The following is a 19938-nucleotide window of genomic DNA, read 5'->3' as shown; positions in this document are numbered from 1 at the left end:
GGCATCCCAAATGGGCCTGCCTAATATAGTACCCGGGGTTTATTGAAGGCCCACTACCCGAAGAATAAGAAGACTCGACAGCCCAAGATGTATTTAAGGAAAAGATAGAGTTGTAATAGGAAGTGTTATTTGTAAATCCGGCGGGATGAGTTAGAAACCGTCCCGGACTCCGTAATCCTTGTATAGCACGAATCCCTCGGCTCCACCTATATAAAGGGGGGGTCGAGGGACGAGAAGATCATCGAATCATTGTCTGCAAACCCTAGTTTTCATATTCGTCGAGTACTTTTCGGCTGAAACCTTCGAGATCTACTTGCCCTCTACTTCTAACTAAACCCTAGCCTATAATCCATAGGCATTGACAAGTTAATCCCTTGTCAATTGGCGCCGTCTCGTGGGAATTAGAGGCGTAAGGATCCGATCTCGATGGCACGTTCAAGATCTTCGACATCGTCAACCGGGAGCAACACTATGGATCGAGGTAAACAGATCGCTACCGGTCCCGTTGATTTTGTTCCTCACCCACCCTCCCGTTTGGATGCATATGCGTATCTGGCGGAGCCCTTGGAGATGACGTTCGGAAGGTTCCACTTTCGCGTCAAGAAAGAAGGATCGTATCGTGTCGAAATTCCGATTTCGTCGGGATCGTCGGCGGTCGATTCTGAATTTTCAAGCTATGCATCATCAACTGAGTCGAAGAAGAAACTTCGGCAACACGCTACGTCGACACTCGCAGCAAGAGAGAAACTCGCCAAGATCTTCGGCAACGCATCGTCCGGGTCATCTGCGGACTCATATATAGCGATGGCTCAAGCGATGTCGACGATTACGACTTCGTCGACAAATCTCTCACAATGGGCAAGGTCTTCATCAATCTCAACAATGATGTCACCGAACCCAACATAGATCCGAGTACAAAATATCATCAGATTTATGCTATCGAAGATCAAGAGGAAACATCGGAGGCTTTCGATCAATTGGGAAATCCTTTTGTCGATCCCTCAGATCTAAGGAGAGGTATGGGCACTAAATATGTCGGGCAAAAGCCATAGATGGTTCAGAACCAATGACGACAACAGCTACAGCTCAAGAACTGCAAGCTTATCAATATATGCTCGCACGAACTGCCCGAGAAATAGAAAAACAGACAGCTGAGCTAAATAAAGAACCATGGTCCAAGGAAAGATTGACAAGGAGGTTTGTCCTAGTGTTTACCCTCTCTTCCTCGGCAGCAGCATCAATAAAGGCACCTATCAACACAACGAAGGGACAACCTTTAGGAGACAATAGCATGAAGATGAAAGATATCACAAGACGAGACAAACATACCCGACATATCCGCACCGGCCTCATTCATTAACTCGAGCATGAAATTTTCTCGAGTGACCGCTTTTCAGCTTCGAAACAAGCAATCTCCTTAGCAGCCACAGCCTCGCGGGCTTGCCGAAGGGCAACTTTTTCGGCCTCGAGATGATTTACGAGACTGCTCCATCATCGCAAGTGTTTGCTTTTTCGCATATCGAAGTTGTTGTCGAAGATCATTCAATTCTTGCGACAAGGTATCATCGACAAGTGCAGTATCAGAACAGTTCTCTCCGCGCGGGAAGAAGGCGAAGCATTGGAAGGAGTAGGAATTGGAGTATAGTTATCAAATATCAACTGAAATTTAAAACAGAACAACATTAAAAAACAGGCAAAGATAGAGTTCTTCATTAATCTCTCGAGAATAATTACAAGGGCACTACGAATGGAGCTAGGAAATACGTGTCGCCAAAAGACTACTTTGGCGACAAGAGCAAAAGAAGCAAAAGAAAAACGAGAGGCATGCAACTAGACCTCCGGCCTTGACGAACTAGGAGTCGACGTTGGCTGGATCCCGAGATATGCCAAGATTTTCTTCGTATTGGGCTTGGCCGCCTTCATCGTTGACTTCCACCTCGACCGTTCTATCGGATCGGTGTCGCCAACCTTCGTCCGGTCGAGAGTCCGCTGACCGTCGCAACCGTGAGCAACGAGTATTTTCAACGGCTACCTTCATGTTCTCATGGCGCAGCTTCAGCCCAAGATCTTCTCGATGTATTGAACATCTTGGCGAGGTCAAGGAAAGTCGAAGGTTCCTCTTTCTTCGGGAAGAAGTAGGGGAACAACGCCGACAAAGCCCCACTGGCATTGGCCACGCCTTCACGAATTTCGCGTCCATGGGACTCTAGAAGAGAAAGTGCGTCAAGAAGAGGGTCATTGACAGGCTTTTCCAGGTCAAAATCTTGGTTGGTTTGGGCTGCCACACAAGAAAGAACATTAGTCAAAAACCAAGAAACAAGAAGTACAAACAAAATAGAAGGGACAAGTGATATTACTCGGTGTACGTCGACTTTGCGAATTCGGACGCTTGATGATCCCTTGTTCTCGTGCAACCTCGTGCAGATTTTTGCTCGTGCAAGGCAGATTCAGCATCTTTGAGCCTTTGCTGCAATTCTTCGACACTAGCAGCCTTTGCTTTGGCATCATCGGCTTCAGCTCGGCTTCGCTAGCAGCAAGCTCAGCTTTCTTGCGAGCCGTTTCACTTTTCTCAAGATTCCGAGAAAGTATCTCAGCACGTTGGTTAGCTTCCGCAAGTTTTTCTGTTGAGAAAGGAAAAGGAAGAGAAGAAAGATCAAAAATAGCGACAAGCGAGCAGCAGTAAAAAACCAAGGAAAAACAGCAAGTATAAAAGTCGTCACCTTCGGCTCTGCTCGGCATACTCGCGGTACCCAATAAATTGGGACCCAATGCGGATAAGATCCTTGATCATAGGCTGTCAAAGAAGAAGGAAAGAAGGGGAAAAATTTCGGCATTACACAAAGTAAAGGTCCACAAAAGCAAAATAGAGGAAATATAGATCTCGATAAACTTACATCATCCAAGAGCTGCGAGGAAGAACTGCCCAATTGAGGAGGAGGCTCAACGATCATTTCAACCCTTGCCCTTTTTGGCGAAGGGACAAGGGGGCTCGATGGTGGAGTAGTAGTGACGACGTTTTGTTGGGGAGGCGATGTTTCATCTCCTTCAACTAACGTGTCTGAAACAAGCACAGTACGTGACGTGCTGGTCCGAGGAGCTACGTCAGTAACTGGTACTTCTTCCTCATCACTAGTAAAATTGACAAGGAGGTTTGTCCTAGTGTTTACCCTCTCTTCCTCGGCAGCAGCATCAATAAAGGCACCTATCAACACAACGAAGGGACAACCTTTAGGAGACAATAGCATGAAGATGAAAGATATCACAAGACGAGACAAACATACCCGACATATCCGCACCGGCCTCATTCATTAACTCGAGCATGAAATTTTCTCGAGTGACCGCTTTTTCAGCTTCGTAAACAAGCAATCTCCTTAGCAGCCACAGCCTCGCGGGCTTGTCGAAGGGCAACTTTTTCGGCCTCAGATGATTTACGAGACTGCTCCATCATCGCAAGTGTTTGCTTTTTCGCATACTGAAGTTGTTGTCGAAGATCATTCAATTCTTGCGACAAGGTATCATCGACAGGTGCAGTATCAGTAACAGTTCTCTCCGCGGGAAGAAGGCGAAGCATTGGAAGGAGTAGGAATTGGAGTATAGTTATCAAATATCAACTGAAATTTAAAACAGAACAACATTAAAAAACAGGCAAAGATAGAGTTCTTCATTAATCTCTCGAGAATAATTACAAGGGCACTACAGTGGAGCTAGGGAAATACGTGTCGCCAAAAGACTACTTTGGCGACAAGAGCAAAAGAAGCAAAAGAAAAACAGAGGCATGCAACTAGACCTCCGGCCTTGACGAACTAGGAGTCGACGTTGGCTGGATCCCGAGATACGCCAAGATTTTCTTCGTATTGGGCTTGGCCGCCTTCATCGTTGACTTCCACCTCGACCGTTCTATCGGATCGGTGTCGCCAACCTTCGTCCGGCCGAGAGTCCGCCGACCGTCAGCAACCGTAGCAACAAGTATTTTCAACGGCTACCTTCATGTTCTCATGGCGCAGCTTCAGCCCAAGATCTTCCGATGTATTGAACATCTTGGCGAGGTCAAGGAAAGTCGAAGGTTCCTCTTTCTTCGGGAAGAAGTAGGGGAACAACGCCGACAAAGCCCCACTGGCATTGGCCACGCCTTCACGAATTTCGCGTCCATGGGACTCTAGAAGAGAAAGTGCGTCAAGAAGAGGGTCATTGACAGGCTTTTCCAGGTCAAAATCTTGGTTGGTTTGGGCTGCCACACAAGAAAGAACATTAGTCAAAAACCAAGAAACAAGAAGTACAAACAAAATAGAAGGGACAAGTGATATTACTCAGTGTACGTCGACTTTGCGAATTCAGACGCTTGATGATCCCTTGTTCTCGTGCAACCTGTGCAGATTTTTGCTCGTGCAAGGCAGATTCAGCATCTTTGAGCCTTTGCTGCAATTCTTCGACACTAGCAGCCTTTGCTTTGGCATCATCGGCTTCAGCTCGGCTTCGCTAGCAGCAAGCTCAGCTTTCTTGCGAGCCGTTTCACTTTTCTCAAGATTCCGAGAAAGTATCTCAGGCACGTTGGTTAGCTTCCGCAAGTTTTTCTGTTGAGAAAGGAAAAGGAAGAGAAGAAAGATCAAAAATAGCGACAAGCAGCAGCAGTAAAAAACCAAGGAAAAACAGCAAGTATAAAAGTCGTCACCTTCGGCTCGTCGGCATACTCGCGGTACCCAATAAATTGGGACCCAATGCGGATAAGATCCTTGATCATAGGCTGTCAAAGAAGAAGGAAAGAAGGGGAAAAATTTCGGCATTACACAAAGTAAAGGTCCACAAAAGCAAAATAGAGGAAATATAGATCTCGATAAACTTACATCATCCAAGAGCTGCGAGGAAGAACTGCCCAATTGAGGAGGAGGCTCAACGATCATTTCAACCCTTGCCCTTTTTGGCGAAGGGACAAGGGGGCTCGATGGTGGAGTAGTAGTGACGACGTTTTGTTGGGGAGGCGATGTTTCATCTCCTTCAACTAACGTGTCTGAAACAAGCACAGTACGTGACGTGCTGGTCCGAGGAGCTACGTCAGTAACTGGTACTTCTTCCTCATCACTAGTAAAAAAAAAAATCGACAGTACAAAAAGCAAGACAGAGTTAAATCTTTCGAGTACATCAAAAAGAGGAGGAGAGATAAAATTGACTTACGAGCTGATGAGGGACTCAAAATAAGGATCATAAGCTGCCTTCGGATCAGAAGGAACAACTTCTTCAGCCTTAGAAATGCCATAATCCTCGACTTCAGTCCTTTTCCTTTTGTTCTTCGGAGAAACAGCAGGAGGAAGGGATTCAGTCGATTCACTAGCTTCAGACTCAACCTCTCTCTCATGAGAAGCCGCAGATTTGTGAGAACCCGCGACTTCACTTTCAGGGACAGAAGAGCCTTGAGTATCGTCGGCAACGACGGTCATTTCTTCGACTTCTCCACCCTCAGGAAGAGGAGGAAGGGAAGTTATACTAGGATGGTCCTGAAAAAATAAGAAACCAAAGAAAACGTAAAGAGATGACAATACAATGAGATGCAGGAAAAAAAGGGCGCAACAAGATAAAAACGCGGAAAGACAAAATACCTTGGGGAGTGGATTGGTGGAGCTGTATGGTTCCACGCGACAAGAAGAAGGAACCGGATCTTTGCCCAGGCGAGAAAGTCTTCGAACCAACTTCTCCAAGTCCTTGGTGGAAAGGTTACCGGAGATTCTGTTGGCGTCATTTTCACCAGAGTACGTCCAAAGGGGATTTTTGCGAGCCTGAAGAGGCTGCACTCTAATCCTAAGGAAGTAAGCAAGTGATTTGAACACCAGATAGCTCCTCGCCTCGAGTATTTTGAAGCTGGCGAATGCGAGACATGAGCGCCTCTGTCGCCTTTTTCTCTTCCTCAGAAGCTTCGGCATCCCAGGAGCGACGGCGCTGAATTTTGGCACTCCCGTCGAAGGGAATTATGTTGTGCTCAACGGAGTTGGCGCTTTCTTCGTGAATGTAAAGCCACTTCTTGCGCCATCCTTGGACAGAATCAGGAAACTTGACGTCGAAATAATCGACATCAGTACGAATACAGATAACAACGCCACCTATGTTATAAGTGACGTTGTGGGAGCCATTGCGGCGGAGGCGTAAGATGCGTTTCCAAAGAGCCCAATTAGGAGCGACTCCAAGAAAGCATTCGCAAAGGGTGATAAAAATAGAAATGTGAAGGATGGAATTGGGGGTCGATGATGCAGCTTGAATCCCATAGACAAAGAGAAGACCGCGGAGGAAATCATGGATTGGGGTAGAGAGGCCGCGGATAAGATGATCAACGAAACTAACCCGATACTCCATTGGAGGCTTGGGATAGCTTTCTTCACCGGGAAAGCGGATGGCGCCTTCCTTCTTCATCGGGCCAAGCCTTTTCATCAGAGTTGGCGTCTTGGTTGGAGATCTTGGATCTCTCCCACTCAAGATCTTCAGCCGGCCATCGCGGACTCGGAGTGCCGTGGCGGGTCAAACGCGCACGCGGCGGCATCCACGGAAGCGGATTGAGCAATGTATGCGAGAGCGGGAAATCGGCGAAGATTGGGCGCAGAGGAAGATTTGCGAAGAGGAACAGTGAGCGGCGCAAGCGAGGGGATGAACGGAGGTTGAAGACAGGTTTATATAAGAATTGGGTGAAGCAGTGTACCGTTGGATGAGGAAATCGTGTGGTGAGAATTGATTTTCTGGTTACAAGGGCAAAAAGTATTTTTACTGGGATAGGCGTTACCGCACGAGCACCAGAAAAAGCGGAGGACGTGTGTCCCCCACTTGCACGACGTGTCAACATGGTGGGAACGATGGACCCACAAAGCAGAAAAATATCGACCGAGTGATAGAGTTGAAGAAAATTTGACAAGGGAAAATATGTCGACAAGAGAAAGGAGAATGGCGACAGGATAAGTTATTTGAATGCATCGGGAGCCTTTGGTCAGAAACAAGTTTTTGCCCAAATGCTCGGGGGCTACTTCGAAAAAAGAAAACTTTCGACAATGGCAAATATAGAAAATGTTGAGCCTACAGTCAAGCACAAGTTCTTGGCTGTAGCCTCGGGGGCTACTCCCATCAGGAGCGCTGTTCGCGCACCCGATAAATAAAAAAAAAAAAAAAAAAAAAAGAAAGAGAGAAGAAGAAGGAGGAAAGAATATCAAGAGATAATGGCAATATAGTGACAAGGTGGACTAAAATGTTGAGCCTACAACCAAGCACAAGTTCTTGGCTGTAGCCTCGGGGCTACTCCCATCGGGAACGCCGTTCGCGTGCCCGATGAAATTAACAAAGGAAAAATAGAACAAGCAAGAGAGTATATTTCGAGTTATCATTAACTCTCCATATACTCCCATCGGGAAAGCAATATAAGTCATATTTGACTCAATAAAATGTGCCATTCCAACAGCCGGAAAAGCACTCGACAATATATTCTCGTAACGCCGAAGTTGCGATCAATTTCTGAATGCCGCAAAATTGCGAAGGTAAGACCCCGCACCTATTCTCGCTGGGCGTGGCATCGCCGAAGACTCGCGCTCGCTACTTTTATCCGTATCAACAGATACGAAGAAAAATCCTAACGGACGCGTTAGGTACTCGATAAATTTAACCGGGACTCGACGAATGGTAAGACCTTAAGCGGCGCCCGTCGAAGTTTACACCAGTATCCCGAAATCATGTCCAGGGACGTGATTTTGAAGTAGGTTTTTGCGGATTGCCACTAGAGCAGCTTAACTAGTACCCGATCCGTCGGATGAACTAGCCCCAACTACCAATATCCCCGTACAATATAGAATTTTATGAGAAAAAGTATAAAAGTTAAAAGCTTTCGAATAAAAATAGACAATGGAGATTTTCCCCGATTCTACGATTCAAGCAAAATCTCGGGGCTACCGACATAGGCATCCCAAATGGGCCTGCCTAATATAGTACCCGGGGTTTATTGAAGGCCCACTACCCGAAGAATAAGAAGACTCGACAGCCCAAGATGTATTTAAGGAAAAGATAGAGTTGTAATAGGAAGTGTTATTTGTAAATCTGGCGGGATGAGTTAGAAACCGTCCCGGACTCGTAATCCTTGTATAGCACGAATCCCTCGGCTCCACCTATATAAAGGGGGGTCGAGGGACGAGAAGATCATCGAATCATTGTCTGCAAACCCTAGTTTTCATATTCGTCGAGTACTTTTCGGCTGAAACCTTCGAGATCTACTTGCCCTCTACTTCTAACTAAACCCTAGCCTATAATCCATAGGCATTGACAAGTTAATCCCTTGTCAATGGGTGAAGTCTAAATGTTAGTAGTGAAGTATGGTTGAGTAATATTCAATGTTATGATATTTAAGTTGTGGTGTTATTCTTCTAGTAGTGTCGTGTGAACGTCGACTACACGACACTTCACCTTTATGGGCCTAGGGGAATGCATCTTGTACTCGTTTGTCAATTGCGGGGTTGCCGGAGTGACGAAACCCGAGCCCCCGTTGGTATATCGATGCGGGAGGGATAGCGAGGATCTCAGAGTTTAAGGCTATGGTTAGATTTATCTTAATTACTTTCTTGTAGTTGCGGATGCTTGCAAGGGGTATAATCACAAGTATGTATTAGTCCTAGGAAGGGCGGTACATTAGCATAGGTTCACCCACACAACACTTATCAAAACAATGAAGATTAATTAGCCATATGTAGCGAAAGCACTAGACTAAAATCCCGTGTGTCCTCGAGAACGTTTGGTCATTATAAGTAAACAAACCGGCTTGTCCTTTGTGCTAAAAAGGATTGGGCCACTCGCTGCAATTATTACTCTCGCACTTTACTTACTCGTACTTTATTCATCTGTTACATCAAAAACCCCTGAATACTTGTCTGTGAGCATTTACAGTGAATCCTTCATCAAAACTGCTTGTCAACACCTTCTGCTCCTCGTTGGGATCGACATTCTTACTTATCGAAGATACTGCGATACACCCCCTATATTTGTGGGTCATCACTTTCCCACTCCGAAACTCCAAGATCTGGCGCCGCCATGTTTGCGTCGGGAGTGCTGTGCCTGGTGAGCTTTGGCCGCGGTGGCATCAACAATGGCGTTGGAGGATGTAGGGCAGTGCGTGAGAGCTGGAGCTTTGTGGTGGCAAGAGAGATTTTGGCAGAGAAGATGTGAGCACGGCGCAGCGAAGGGGATTGAAGGAGGAAGAAGACGAGTATTTATAGCAAGACAGTCGAAGCGCCGCACCGTTGGATGATATGAGAATGGACTTGATTCCTTACACGTGGCTCAAGGGGTAAAAGAGTATTTTTACTGCGAAGGAACTGGACAGGCGCTACAGCGCGCATGCTAGAAAAAGTGGAGGACGTGTGTCCCCCACTTGCGCAACGTGTCAACATGCCGCAGACTTTAGGTCCACAGGTCAGTGACAGGACAAAACTCGTGTTTTCCCGATACAATGGTCGTGGCTATCGTCAGCACTGATGTCACTTTACAACGGGAAAATCTCGGCTGCGGTATATGAAGATTGACGACAGCAATGGAATAGTAGAAACCTCGAGAGCTTTTGATCAAACACAAGTTTTTGTTCAAATGCTCGGGGGCTACTTCATAAAGAATTTTATCAAGAATGTCGAGAAGGAGATTTCAGGCAGCATAAAAAAAAGAAGGTGAGAGCCTATGATCAAATACAAGCATTTGTTCATATGCTCGGGGGCTACTCTTATCAGAAGCATGGTTTATACTTCTGATAAGAGATACACATGAACGGTAAAATATAGAGTTCTCCAATAATGCAAGTTGAGCCTACAGCCAAGTATAAATACTCGACTGTAGCCTCGGGGGCTACTCCCATCGAGAGCGCTGGTCGCGCACCCGATAAAGGTGAAAAATTCGAGAAGGAGATAATCTAGCGATAAAGATGTTAAAACGGTGAGCCTACAACCAAGTACAAGCACTTGGCTATAGCCTAGGGGGCTACTCCCATCGGGAACGCTCTTCGCGTGCCCGATGAATTTAGAAACAGCATGATGAGTATATTTCGAGTTATACAAATAACTCTTCATATACTCCCATCGGGAAAACAAGATAAAAATATACAAGTCATCCGTTGACTCGAATAAATGTGCTATTCCATCAGCCGAAAAAGGCACTCGACAATATATTCTCAGAGCGCCTCAGTCGCGAATAATCTCTGAATGCCGCAAAACTTTGCGAAGGTAGGTCCCCGGATCCGTCCTGTGCGGCGTGGCACCGCCTCTAACGGCGGTTTGCTACTTTTTTCCGTATCAACAGATACGAAGAAAAATTCTAACGGACGCGTTAGGTACCCGATAAAACATGACTGGGACTCGGCATATGGTAAGACCTTAAGCGGCACATGTCGAGTTACGCCAGTATCCCGAGATCATGTCCAGGGACGTGATCTTGAAGTAGGTTTTTGCGGATTGCCACAAGAGCAGTTAACTAGTACTTGATCTGTCAGATGAACTAGCCCCAATTACCATTATCCATGTACAATATATGATTGTTTTATTAAAGATATGTGTTAACTCGAAGAAGTTATATGATAATTGTAAAGTTGGAGATTTTCCCTGATTCTCCGATTCAAGCAAAATCTCGGGGGCTACTGACATAGGCATCCCCGATGGGCCTGCCGAAGATGGTACCCGGGGTTTACTGAAGGCCCACAGGTCGAAGAATATGAAGTTCGGAAGCCCAATTAGTTGTTAAGGAAAGATAGAGTTGTATTAGGAATACAGAGATATGTAACTTTACGAGTTGAACTCACAGAGTCTCCTGGAATCTGTAAACTTGTGTAATACGAAACCCTCGGCTCCACCTCCTATATAAGGGGGAGTCGAGGGACAAAGAGAGGATCGATTCATTGTTAACACAACCCTAGTTTTCATAAGCAGTCGAGTACTTTTTCGGCTGAAACCCTCGAGATCTACTTGCCCTCTACTTCCAACAAAACCCTAGTCTACAACTTGTAGGCATTGACAAGTTAATCCCTTGTCAACAGGGCACTTTGCTAGTCTTGCCTGCAAGCTCTGGAACTTCCCCTTATCCATTGTTCCCTCCGGTGTAGGCAAACCAAGGTATTTGGTCTCAGTAGCTTCCTGTGTGACTTCTAGCACCCCTTTGACCTCCAGGCGAGTCAACACCGGGCAGGCTTCTCCAAACCGAATGTAGCATTTAGATGGGTTAATCGGTTGGCCGGTACTAGTAGCATACATGTCAAGCACCTCCTTCACCTTCCTTGCCTGGCACGCCTGTGCTTTAAAGAAAAGTAGACTATCATATGCGAACAAAAGATGTGAAATACCTGGAGCACGTCTACAAATTTTCACCGGTTCAATACCATTCTCACTTACCTCTTTTTGTAGCAAAGTAGATAGCCCATCAGCAACAAACAAGAAAAGGAATGTAACGAGCGGGTGTACTTCCCGAACCACGCCACCAACGATAGTACGGCCGTAGAGCGCACAGACACCAGCAAGCCCGTCAAGCTTGTGGCCGTCGTCACCGGCATTGCCGAGGGCACCAACACGCAAGCTCCTCTTCGAATGACCGATCGGCCAGCGGCATTGACGCATCAATTTGTTGATTGATGTTTGGCAGCCGATCTTCATCATTTGAAGTTTGCGTTGGACGATGACTCCTATCGGCATCCAGTATTCACAACTAGCGCACAACCATATGTCGTTTGAGTTCTTCATTTCGTGTTCAATGAGTCCACCTACGTATTGTGCAGATTGTAGCGTGGTAGATGTTCATTCGCACGGAATATTGTGTGCAGATTGTAGCGTGGTAGAAAAGAATCTGCACCCAATACGTAGAGATGCTTTGGTTTGTTATATGATGCAGTATGTTGTCAAGCGAAGATACACATCATGCACTATATCCCGGGCCCTGGCCGTATTTTTAATAGGTTGATTCATGTATCAACCTTATCGTTTTCATGAGTGTAATAAGTGATGATGGATCTATTTTAACTTGATACTTTGATTTTAATAAAGCAAGCCGTGTGCATCTATTGATGCAGGGTATGCTCCTTTATCGAAAAAATATCCCGGGCCCTGGCAGTGGCACTAGGTAATAAAATAATATTAAAAAAATCGGGTCAAAATGTTTGGAAACATTGACTCGTCCTTATCCTCTCAAGTACAGTAAAGGTAAGAAATATTTGGATAATATACACAGATACTCGGAATAAATCTTCGTCTCGGGAGTATTTTAATTGATGATGATACAAAAGGAAGGAAACCTTAATCAACTATAAGCAAATATAGTGTAAGTTTCCAAAAGAATGTATATAGATTACGTTTCCTGCCTATTCCCCGTACCAGGTTGTCTTCCCACCAACAATGCCAGTTATAACATTCCATATCTAGATGAACCGGATAGACCAGGTAATATGCACCTTTTTCTGCACCTAGTCACAAAATAGAACAGGTAGGCAAAATTTACAAGTATATATATATGCCTCATATGCAATTATCTTTTCCAAATATCCATTCAGCCAACAAGCAAACAAATACCTCTTCTTACTCAGTCTCCTAGCCTACCACCGCACCCATATCCCACACCTTTGTGAAATCTTGTCTTCGTAATGGAGAATGTCGTCGTGTTGATTGTTGGCGCTGGTCCAGCAGGCCTCGCAACAGCAGCGTGCCTAACCCAATTCTCCATTCCTTACGTCATCGTCGAGCGTGAGGACTGCAGCGCGTCACTTTGGCGCAACCGCGCATACGACCGCTTGAAGCTGCATCTCGCAAAGGAGTTCTGTGAGTTACCACACATGTCATATCCACCAGATGCACCAACATACATACCAAAATCCCTGTTTCTGAAGTACTTGGATGAATATATGAAGCGTTTCAATATTCAACCAAAGTATCTCACTAGCGTGGAGTCATCCAAATACGACGACGATAAGAAGTATTGGTCCATTGTGGCTCGTGACATGGTGGAGGGCACAACAATAAATTTTATTGCAAAGTTCCTTGTTGTGGCGAGTGGTGAGAATAGTGCAGAGAATATTCCTGAGATCCCTGAACTTCACAGTTTTCCGGGTGAGGCCATCCACTCGTCAAGATACAAGTCAGGCAAGAACTTCTCAGGTAAGAGCGTGTTGGTCATTGGATCTGGAAACTCTGGGATGGAAATCGCTTACGACCTTGCGACACATGGTGCCAATACTTCGATTGTTATACGAAGTCCGGTATGTGCACAATATAATTTCAATTGGTCATAGGGATATAATTTCTTAGTATTATTACTACTAGAATGATATTTTATTTCTAGCATATTGTATCAGATGTGTGATAGTATTTTGTGGCTGCAGATTCATGTAATGACAAAGGAACTAATCCGGTTGGGGATGACACTAGCCCAGCATCTTCCCCTGAATCTAGTGGATAGCCTCCTTGTTATGGCGACAAAATACATATTTGGGGACCTATCAAGGCATGGCATCAGAATGCCAAAAATGGGTCCAATGACCCTCAAGTCAAAAACTGGCCGATCTGCTGTGATTGATGTTGGCACTATCGGGTTAATAAAAAGAGGCATCATCCAAGTAAGTATATTCTGGAACATATATTTTGATTAACTATGCCAGTTTATTAATATTTACTTTACCTATTGCAGGTTGAAGGAAGCATTATTAAGATCATGGGCAACATAGTAAAATTTCAATCTGGGAATGAACTCCCATTTGATGCAATTGTGTTTGCAACTGGGTACAAGAGCACAGCAAATATGTGGCTCAAGGTACTAACATAAACTTTTGAACTTGCCCAAGTCATATTTATATTTTTGCAACAATTGTTAAATCTCCTAATCTGGCAATATATTATTTTTGAGCGCAGAATGGTGAGAGCATGTTAAATGACAATGGACTACCAACCAAAGAATATCCAAATCACTGGAAAGGTGAAAATAGACTCTACTGTGCTGGGTTGGCAAGGAGAGGATTGGCTGGTATTGCTGCAGATGCTAAGAATATCGCTGATGACATTAAATCTGTTATACGCTCTATGTGCGGCTAAATTATCTTTTATATGTAGTATAGAAGGCAAGTGCATTAGACTATTATACCTCTGAGACATGTTCATGTTAAGGCTCATATGTACTAGGAGTAAGCTCTGCTCTTGGATATTATGGACAAGGGCATTCTAGTTCTATACTTGTTGTGTAAAAGGGCTTCATAACATTTGTTAAACTTACGATTGTCACATGTGTTCTAGTTACTTGAGATTATATATGCAAAAGTCCTGCGATGGTTTCTTTATGAAAGTTTCAGTGCCATGTTTATCCTCAACAGTGAACCTAGAGGTAAACAAATCAGCCTCAACTCTACTGCATTATTCCCTAGAATCCATTTCAGGTACTGTGCTACTATTCATCATTCTTAGAATGACACAACATGATAAGAGTTATATACTGTATGAAAGCAGAATAGCAAGTGCATTACACTATTTATGCCTCCGAGACATTTTCATGTCAAGGCTCATATGTGCTAGGAGTAAGCTCTGCTCTTGTATATTATCACGAGGGATTTCTAGTTCTATACTCGTTCAGTAAAAGAGCTTCATAACTTGCGGTTGTCAACCGTATTATATTTACTTGGATTTATATATACAAAAGTCCTGTGATAAGTAGCGCGGTTTCTGTATTAAAAAAATTGGTGTCGTGTTAATCCCGATAACGAACCAGGAGGTAAACATATCGGCCTCGTCTCAACCGCATTATTCTCTACAATCCACTTCGGGTACTATGCTGCTATTCATCAATCTTAAAATGACACTACGTGATGAGAGTTATTGTATGAAAGTAGAAGGGCCATTGATTGTGGTAACCGTAAAATCCAATGTTAGAAGCTTCTACAAAAAATAATTTTAGGTATATCCTAGAATAAACAATTGTTGCACAAAATAACTAGTTCTTGAAGATGAATGCAACTCGTCATTTCGTCAATATGCCATGCCCACCAATGCAAATCTAGTTCTAGGAGAACTGAATTTTGACGTCACATAAATCAGTTTCTATATGTAGTTTAACATGGCCAGGTGTGGCTGTTGTTGATTACCCTTAGAAAGTGTGGTTAGTTGATATCTTTGGGACACCTTCATGTCAAGGCGCATAAGTGCTAGGCAGCTAGGGAGTAAGATCTGCTCATGTATACTATCGACAAGGGCCTTGTAGTAGTACTCTCGCTGTGTAAAAGATATTCCTAATTTTTATTGAACTTACAGTTCTCTACCGTATTCTATTTAATCCAACTTGTATATGCAGAAGTCCTTGGACCAGTATTGTATTAGAGAAAGTTCAACCCTAGTAGCTATCTGGGTCACCAAATCGACATTTGATGACTAACCAGTCACTAACCACGAGGAAAAAAAAGTGAATCACCAAAACCCTACCCGCAAAAAAAACCCTCCCTGTGCGAGACAAATTTGCAAACCTGTAAAAATGTAGGAAGATCGCAAAGCTGGTCAGGCCGTTCCATCCCATGCTGCTCGGAAGGAGAAGTTGTGAGAGGTTTCCTCCTTTTTCTGTACTGCGCCGCCGCAGCCAGAAAGAAAGAAAACTCCCAGGTCTCCCCTCTTTTTTTCTTCTTTGTGCCGTGTCCGATCTGGACAAAATGGAGCGCACTGAGGGGGAGGTTAAATGACAATGGACTACCGAACAAAGAATATCCAAATCACTGCAAAGGTGAAAATAGGCTCTACTGTGCTGGGTTGGTGATGAGCGGGTTTATTGGTATTGTTGCGGATCCTAAGAATATCACCAGTGACATTAAATCTATGATAGGCTCTATGTGCGGCTAAATTAGCTTTTATATGTAGTTCAACAGGCAAGTGCATTATACAATTTATGCCTCCGGGACATATTCATGTCAAGGCTCATATGTGCTAGGAGTAAGCTCTGCTCTTGTATATTATCAACAAGGGCTTTCTAGTTCTATACTCATTCAGTAAAAGAGCTTCATAACTTGTGTTGAACTTACTTGAATTTATGTATGCAAAAGTCATGTAATCAGTAGTGTGGTTTCTGTATAAAAATTTTGGTGCCATTTTTATCCCAATAGTGAACCAGGAGGTGATCATATCAGCCTCGAATCAGCCGCATTATTCGGTAGGATCCACTTCGGGTACTGTACTACTATTCATCAGTCTCAAAATGACACTGCGTGATGAGAGTAATATACTGTATGAAAGTTGAAAGTCTGTTGGGAAGTGTAAAATCCAATGTTAGAAGCTTCTACAGAAAATGATGTCAGGTATATCCTAGAATAAATAAATGTTGTACAAAATAACTCGTTCTTCAAGATGAATAAACTTGTCTTTTCGTCAATATGCCATGCCCACCAATGCAAAGTTAGTTCTAGGAGAACTGAAATTTGACATCTCAAAAATTAGTTTCTACATGTAATTTAACAAGGCCAAGTGTGTATGTTGTTGATCCCCTTTAAAAAAGTGCTTTTCTTGATATCTTTGGGACACCTTCATATCAAGGCTCATATGTGCAAAGCAGCTAGGGAGTAAGATGCGGTCCTGTATACTATCAACAAGGGCCTTCTAGTAGTTATCTCGCTGTGTGCAAAAGAGCTTCCTATTTTTTATTGAACTTACAGTTTTCTACCGCATTCTATTTAATACAATTTATATATGCAGCTGGGACCAGCAGTGTATTAGAGAAACTGGGGAAGTTGAACCTAGTAGCTATCTTTTTTGCGAAAACGCAAAAGCTTTGCATTTCGATGCATTGTGATAGATAAAAATGAGTTTATGTACAAGTCCGAGGACGAACACATCACGCCGTACAACTCGACCCAAGAAAAGGAAAAAAAAACTAAACTAGGGGAGTAACTGGCGCACACCCCGGGCTCCCGCGTCCGCCCATTGCCGCGCCTTGGCTACGATGTCGTTGAACAAGGATATCACCGAAGGCCGTGCGTTGTCGAAGATCGCTGTGTTCCGTTGTTTCCAATTCCACCATGCCGTAAGCATGATAATCGACGAAGTGCCCTTACGCAGTTGACGAGGGACGGTCCGTACCACCAGCGACCACCAACCTAGTAGCTATCAGTCTCACCAAATCGACAGTCAACGGATCTTGAATTTGTGCAGGGTAAAAAAGTTATAACTTTACAATGAAATAAAAGAAAGAAAAAGCAATCAGGTCTCCAGTCTCCACCAGTGCCGACCTTCTCCTCTATTAGCAGCGGTCGCTGGTGGTTCTAGACGCCCAAGACGGGCTCCGGGTTGAGGACAATGCGCGCCCGACGCGGAGACTGCGGGGCAGGGTGGAAGTGGCGGCGGGGTGGCTGCGGCGCCTGTTGTGGATATACTACATGGTTATATCAATGATGTAATCCAATACCTTCAAGCTGGGGTGGCTCACAGATGGTGGTTGGACCTATGTCCCGGAGAAGCTGTGATCGCTAAACGTTTTTTCCAATCGGCAACATCCACATCTTCATCAGCGAGATCGTTGATATGACCTCAAGCCCCACACTGACCGCCTATGAGCTGAACACGTTTGCGGAAGATCAATCTAGGCAGAAGGTTCCTCTGAAAACTTCCGCCTTCGATCTGAATAATTCAGGACCCACATACCCAAATCGCCCAAGTGCAGGAGTTAATGGTGGCAGACTAGCGCATATCCGCCTCGCTCACCCAGGCGTTTGAGAAGCGGAGGTATCACTTCGTTAGGCAAGTTACTTCTAGTTCAAATTCCGGCTCCACACTGGGGCCGAAAAAGCGGATGAATCTATCCTAGAGGCCCTTGGCAATACGTCGGAGAACTCGGATACTGGAGCAATGAGCGATGACGATTTCTGCACCGCCATAGAAAATGTCACCGCAAGGCTCAAAACAAACCATAAACACCACCTCCCACCAACCAACATGTCTACGCAACCATGAAGGAGGTCGGAGACGACGGCGCAAACGATGAAGAGCTCGTAGATCTAGCAGCGGCCGAAACGGATCCGGGCGTGAGAGGTCCAACAGCTGTTGCCACCAGATCCGGCCGGCCAATGGGAGTCATGATAAGAATCTGCCCTTCAACACACCCGTGTTTCAACTTAGAGCATCTCTAGCTGTAAAACACGCCGCAACCGATCTTTCCCGATCAGTTTGCGGGTTCGGGCCGAAAGTGGCCCACAGCAGTGCGAGTTGCTTGAACTCGCAGCCTAGCCCGTAAACTGACTTCGGGGGCCCGAGAAAAATCTTGCCCGCCCCCTATTTAACTAGGGAGGGAAGGGAAGATCGGTTCCAAAACCCTACTCCCCTCCGCCGCATCCGCAACTCCGCCCCAATAAAGCCTCCCACTCCGGCGAGGAATTTCCGCCGCTCCCTAGCTCAATCCGCTCTACCGCGACCTCTGCTATGTTCCCCATGGCTGGCGCAGGAAGATCTGGTATGGGAGGCGGCCGTACTGGAGGAGGAGTCTTGCCGCCTCGTCCGCCATATTTCCTCTCGGAAGCGGAGCGCGCGAAGTGGGTGCGCTCCGAGGGAGCGCACAAGCGGTCCGCGCGGAGGTATACGAACTGGGGGCTCACGCCCCCGTGGAAACTTGCGCGCTACGTGAATAGCGGCGAGGGGTCTTCTTCTGGAGGCTTGTGCCACTCGCCGCTTCCGCCGCTCCCTGACTGCAGCAACAACGACGAGGACGACACGCTGCCGCTTTGCCTCAGAAGCGAGGATTACGTCCACGACGATGCGGAGGAGGTGACAGCGATCCAACAGATTACCATCATTTCGGAGGCGGAGGCGTGCATGCTCTTCCGCCGCGAGGAGCGGGAGAACGTGCGCCGAGTCATGGAGTACGAGGCGGCGCAGGCGGAGGCGCCCGTCGACCGTGTCGAGCTCGAGGTTGTCACCCTCGACAAGGAGTAAGAATCCTCCAGCCTCCACCTCCGCCGCGCCTACCGCCGCCTAGCCGTTCTCCGCCGCGCGTAGAGGCCCCGGTGACTATCCCGGGCCAAATTTTGGTCAAAGTAGTCACACAGCGGAGGATTAGTAGTTAAATTTATGTTTTACATGTAAATTAAGTTTGTATGTAAGCTCAATCGGAGCATCAAACTCTTACATTTTGCAAGCCCTAAAATTTCCTGCAAAAGTTTGATTTCGTTTTTTCAGTTCGTCTATTCGGTTTCTATTATGTGCCTAACCTAAAATCAACGAAACCATAAAGTTCGGGAGATTGAACTCACCGTTTTCAGTTTCGGCGAATTCAGACACTGCTAGAGATGCGCTTACCTGGCGCCATGGGGAAGTACCGGCCGGAATCTCAACCCTCCCTTTTCCCTAGGCATGGGCGATGTCGAAAAGTATAGAGAGCTCCTCGCAACTCAATACACTCTACAGTTGCGTGTTACTTTTTCCATAAGATATTTTTATCCTTGCTGCTGATCGGGCGACATTTTCCGTCAATACTTTCTTGGTGTGGGGCCTAGTATAAGATTCAAGCCAATCACCGTCCTTCTCGTGACCCCGCATACCCACCCTTTTATAAACCACCGACTTCTGATTTATTCTCTTATCAAGCCTCGAGTCGACTTGATATAATTCATCAAAGACAACTAGAACAAACATTTTTTCCCCTCAAGGATCTACGGGGCGGGGAGTTATAAAGTATCCCTGCCAGCTAGGCCTCTCTTGACACACAACCAGGTTTTAGTGTCCGTTGATATGAAAAGGAAGAAGATACAACTGACTTCCTCTTAGCTGTTATAGATCTCGTGGTAAACGCTTAAGATACAACGCAAGAATCACGTACTAGGCGACATTTGTTGTTAGTTCTATGTAAATATAAACCCAGTTGCAATAAAATCTTCACCATCAACTCAAACCACGGTTCCATCACCCACCACATAGTTATATTTATAGTTGTAAAAGTATCATTTTGCTTTCGACTGTAGGA

The 19938-nt window shown here is 45.3% G+C and overlaps 1 protein-coding gene across 1 annotated transcript; it reads left to right on the top strand.

Moving 5' to 3' along the window:
* Positions 1–12572: 12572 nt before the first annotated feature.
* On the top strand, positions 12573–14054 carry LOC124700448 (probable indole-3-pyruvate monooxygenase YUCCA10). The gene is made up of 4 exons (XM_047232576.1): positions 12573–13225; positions 13349–13582; positions 13654–13776; positions 13875–14054. The coding sequence occupies exons 1-4, from the start codon at positions 12614–12616 to the stop codon at positions 14052–14054; spliced, it is 1149 nt and encodes a 382-aa protein (XP_047088532.1). The 5' UTR covers positions 12573–12613.
* The last annotated feature ends 5884 nt before the right edge of the window (positions 14055–19938 follow it).

The sequence above is a fragment of the Lolium rigidum genome, chromosome 3 (assembly GCF_022539505.1).
Source record: "Lolium rigidum isolate FL_2022 chromosome 3, APGP_CSIRO_Lrig_0.1, whole genome shotgun sequence".
NCBI lineage: Eukaryota > Viridiplantae > Streptophyta > Magnoliopsida > Poales > Poaceae > Lolium > Lolium rigidum.
The sequence above is the reverse complement of the archived record's forward strand: the minus strand, read 5'-3'. Positions and strand labels throughout refer to the sequence as shown.

Coding starts and splice junctions, on each gene's coding strand:
- LOC124700448 (XM_047232576.1), top strand. CDS start 12,614: ATGGAGAATGTCGTCGTGTTGATTGTTGGCGCTGGTCCAGCAGGCCTC. Junction 13,226..13,348: donor CGATTGTTATACGAAGTCCG/GTATGTGCACAA, acceptor TTGTGGCTGCAG/ATTCATGTAATGACAAAGGA. Junction 13,583..13,653: donor TAAAAAGAGGCATCATCCAA/GTAAGTATATTC, acceptor TACCTATTGCAG/GTTGAAGGAAGCATTATTAA.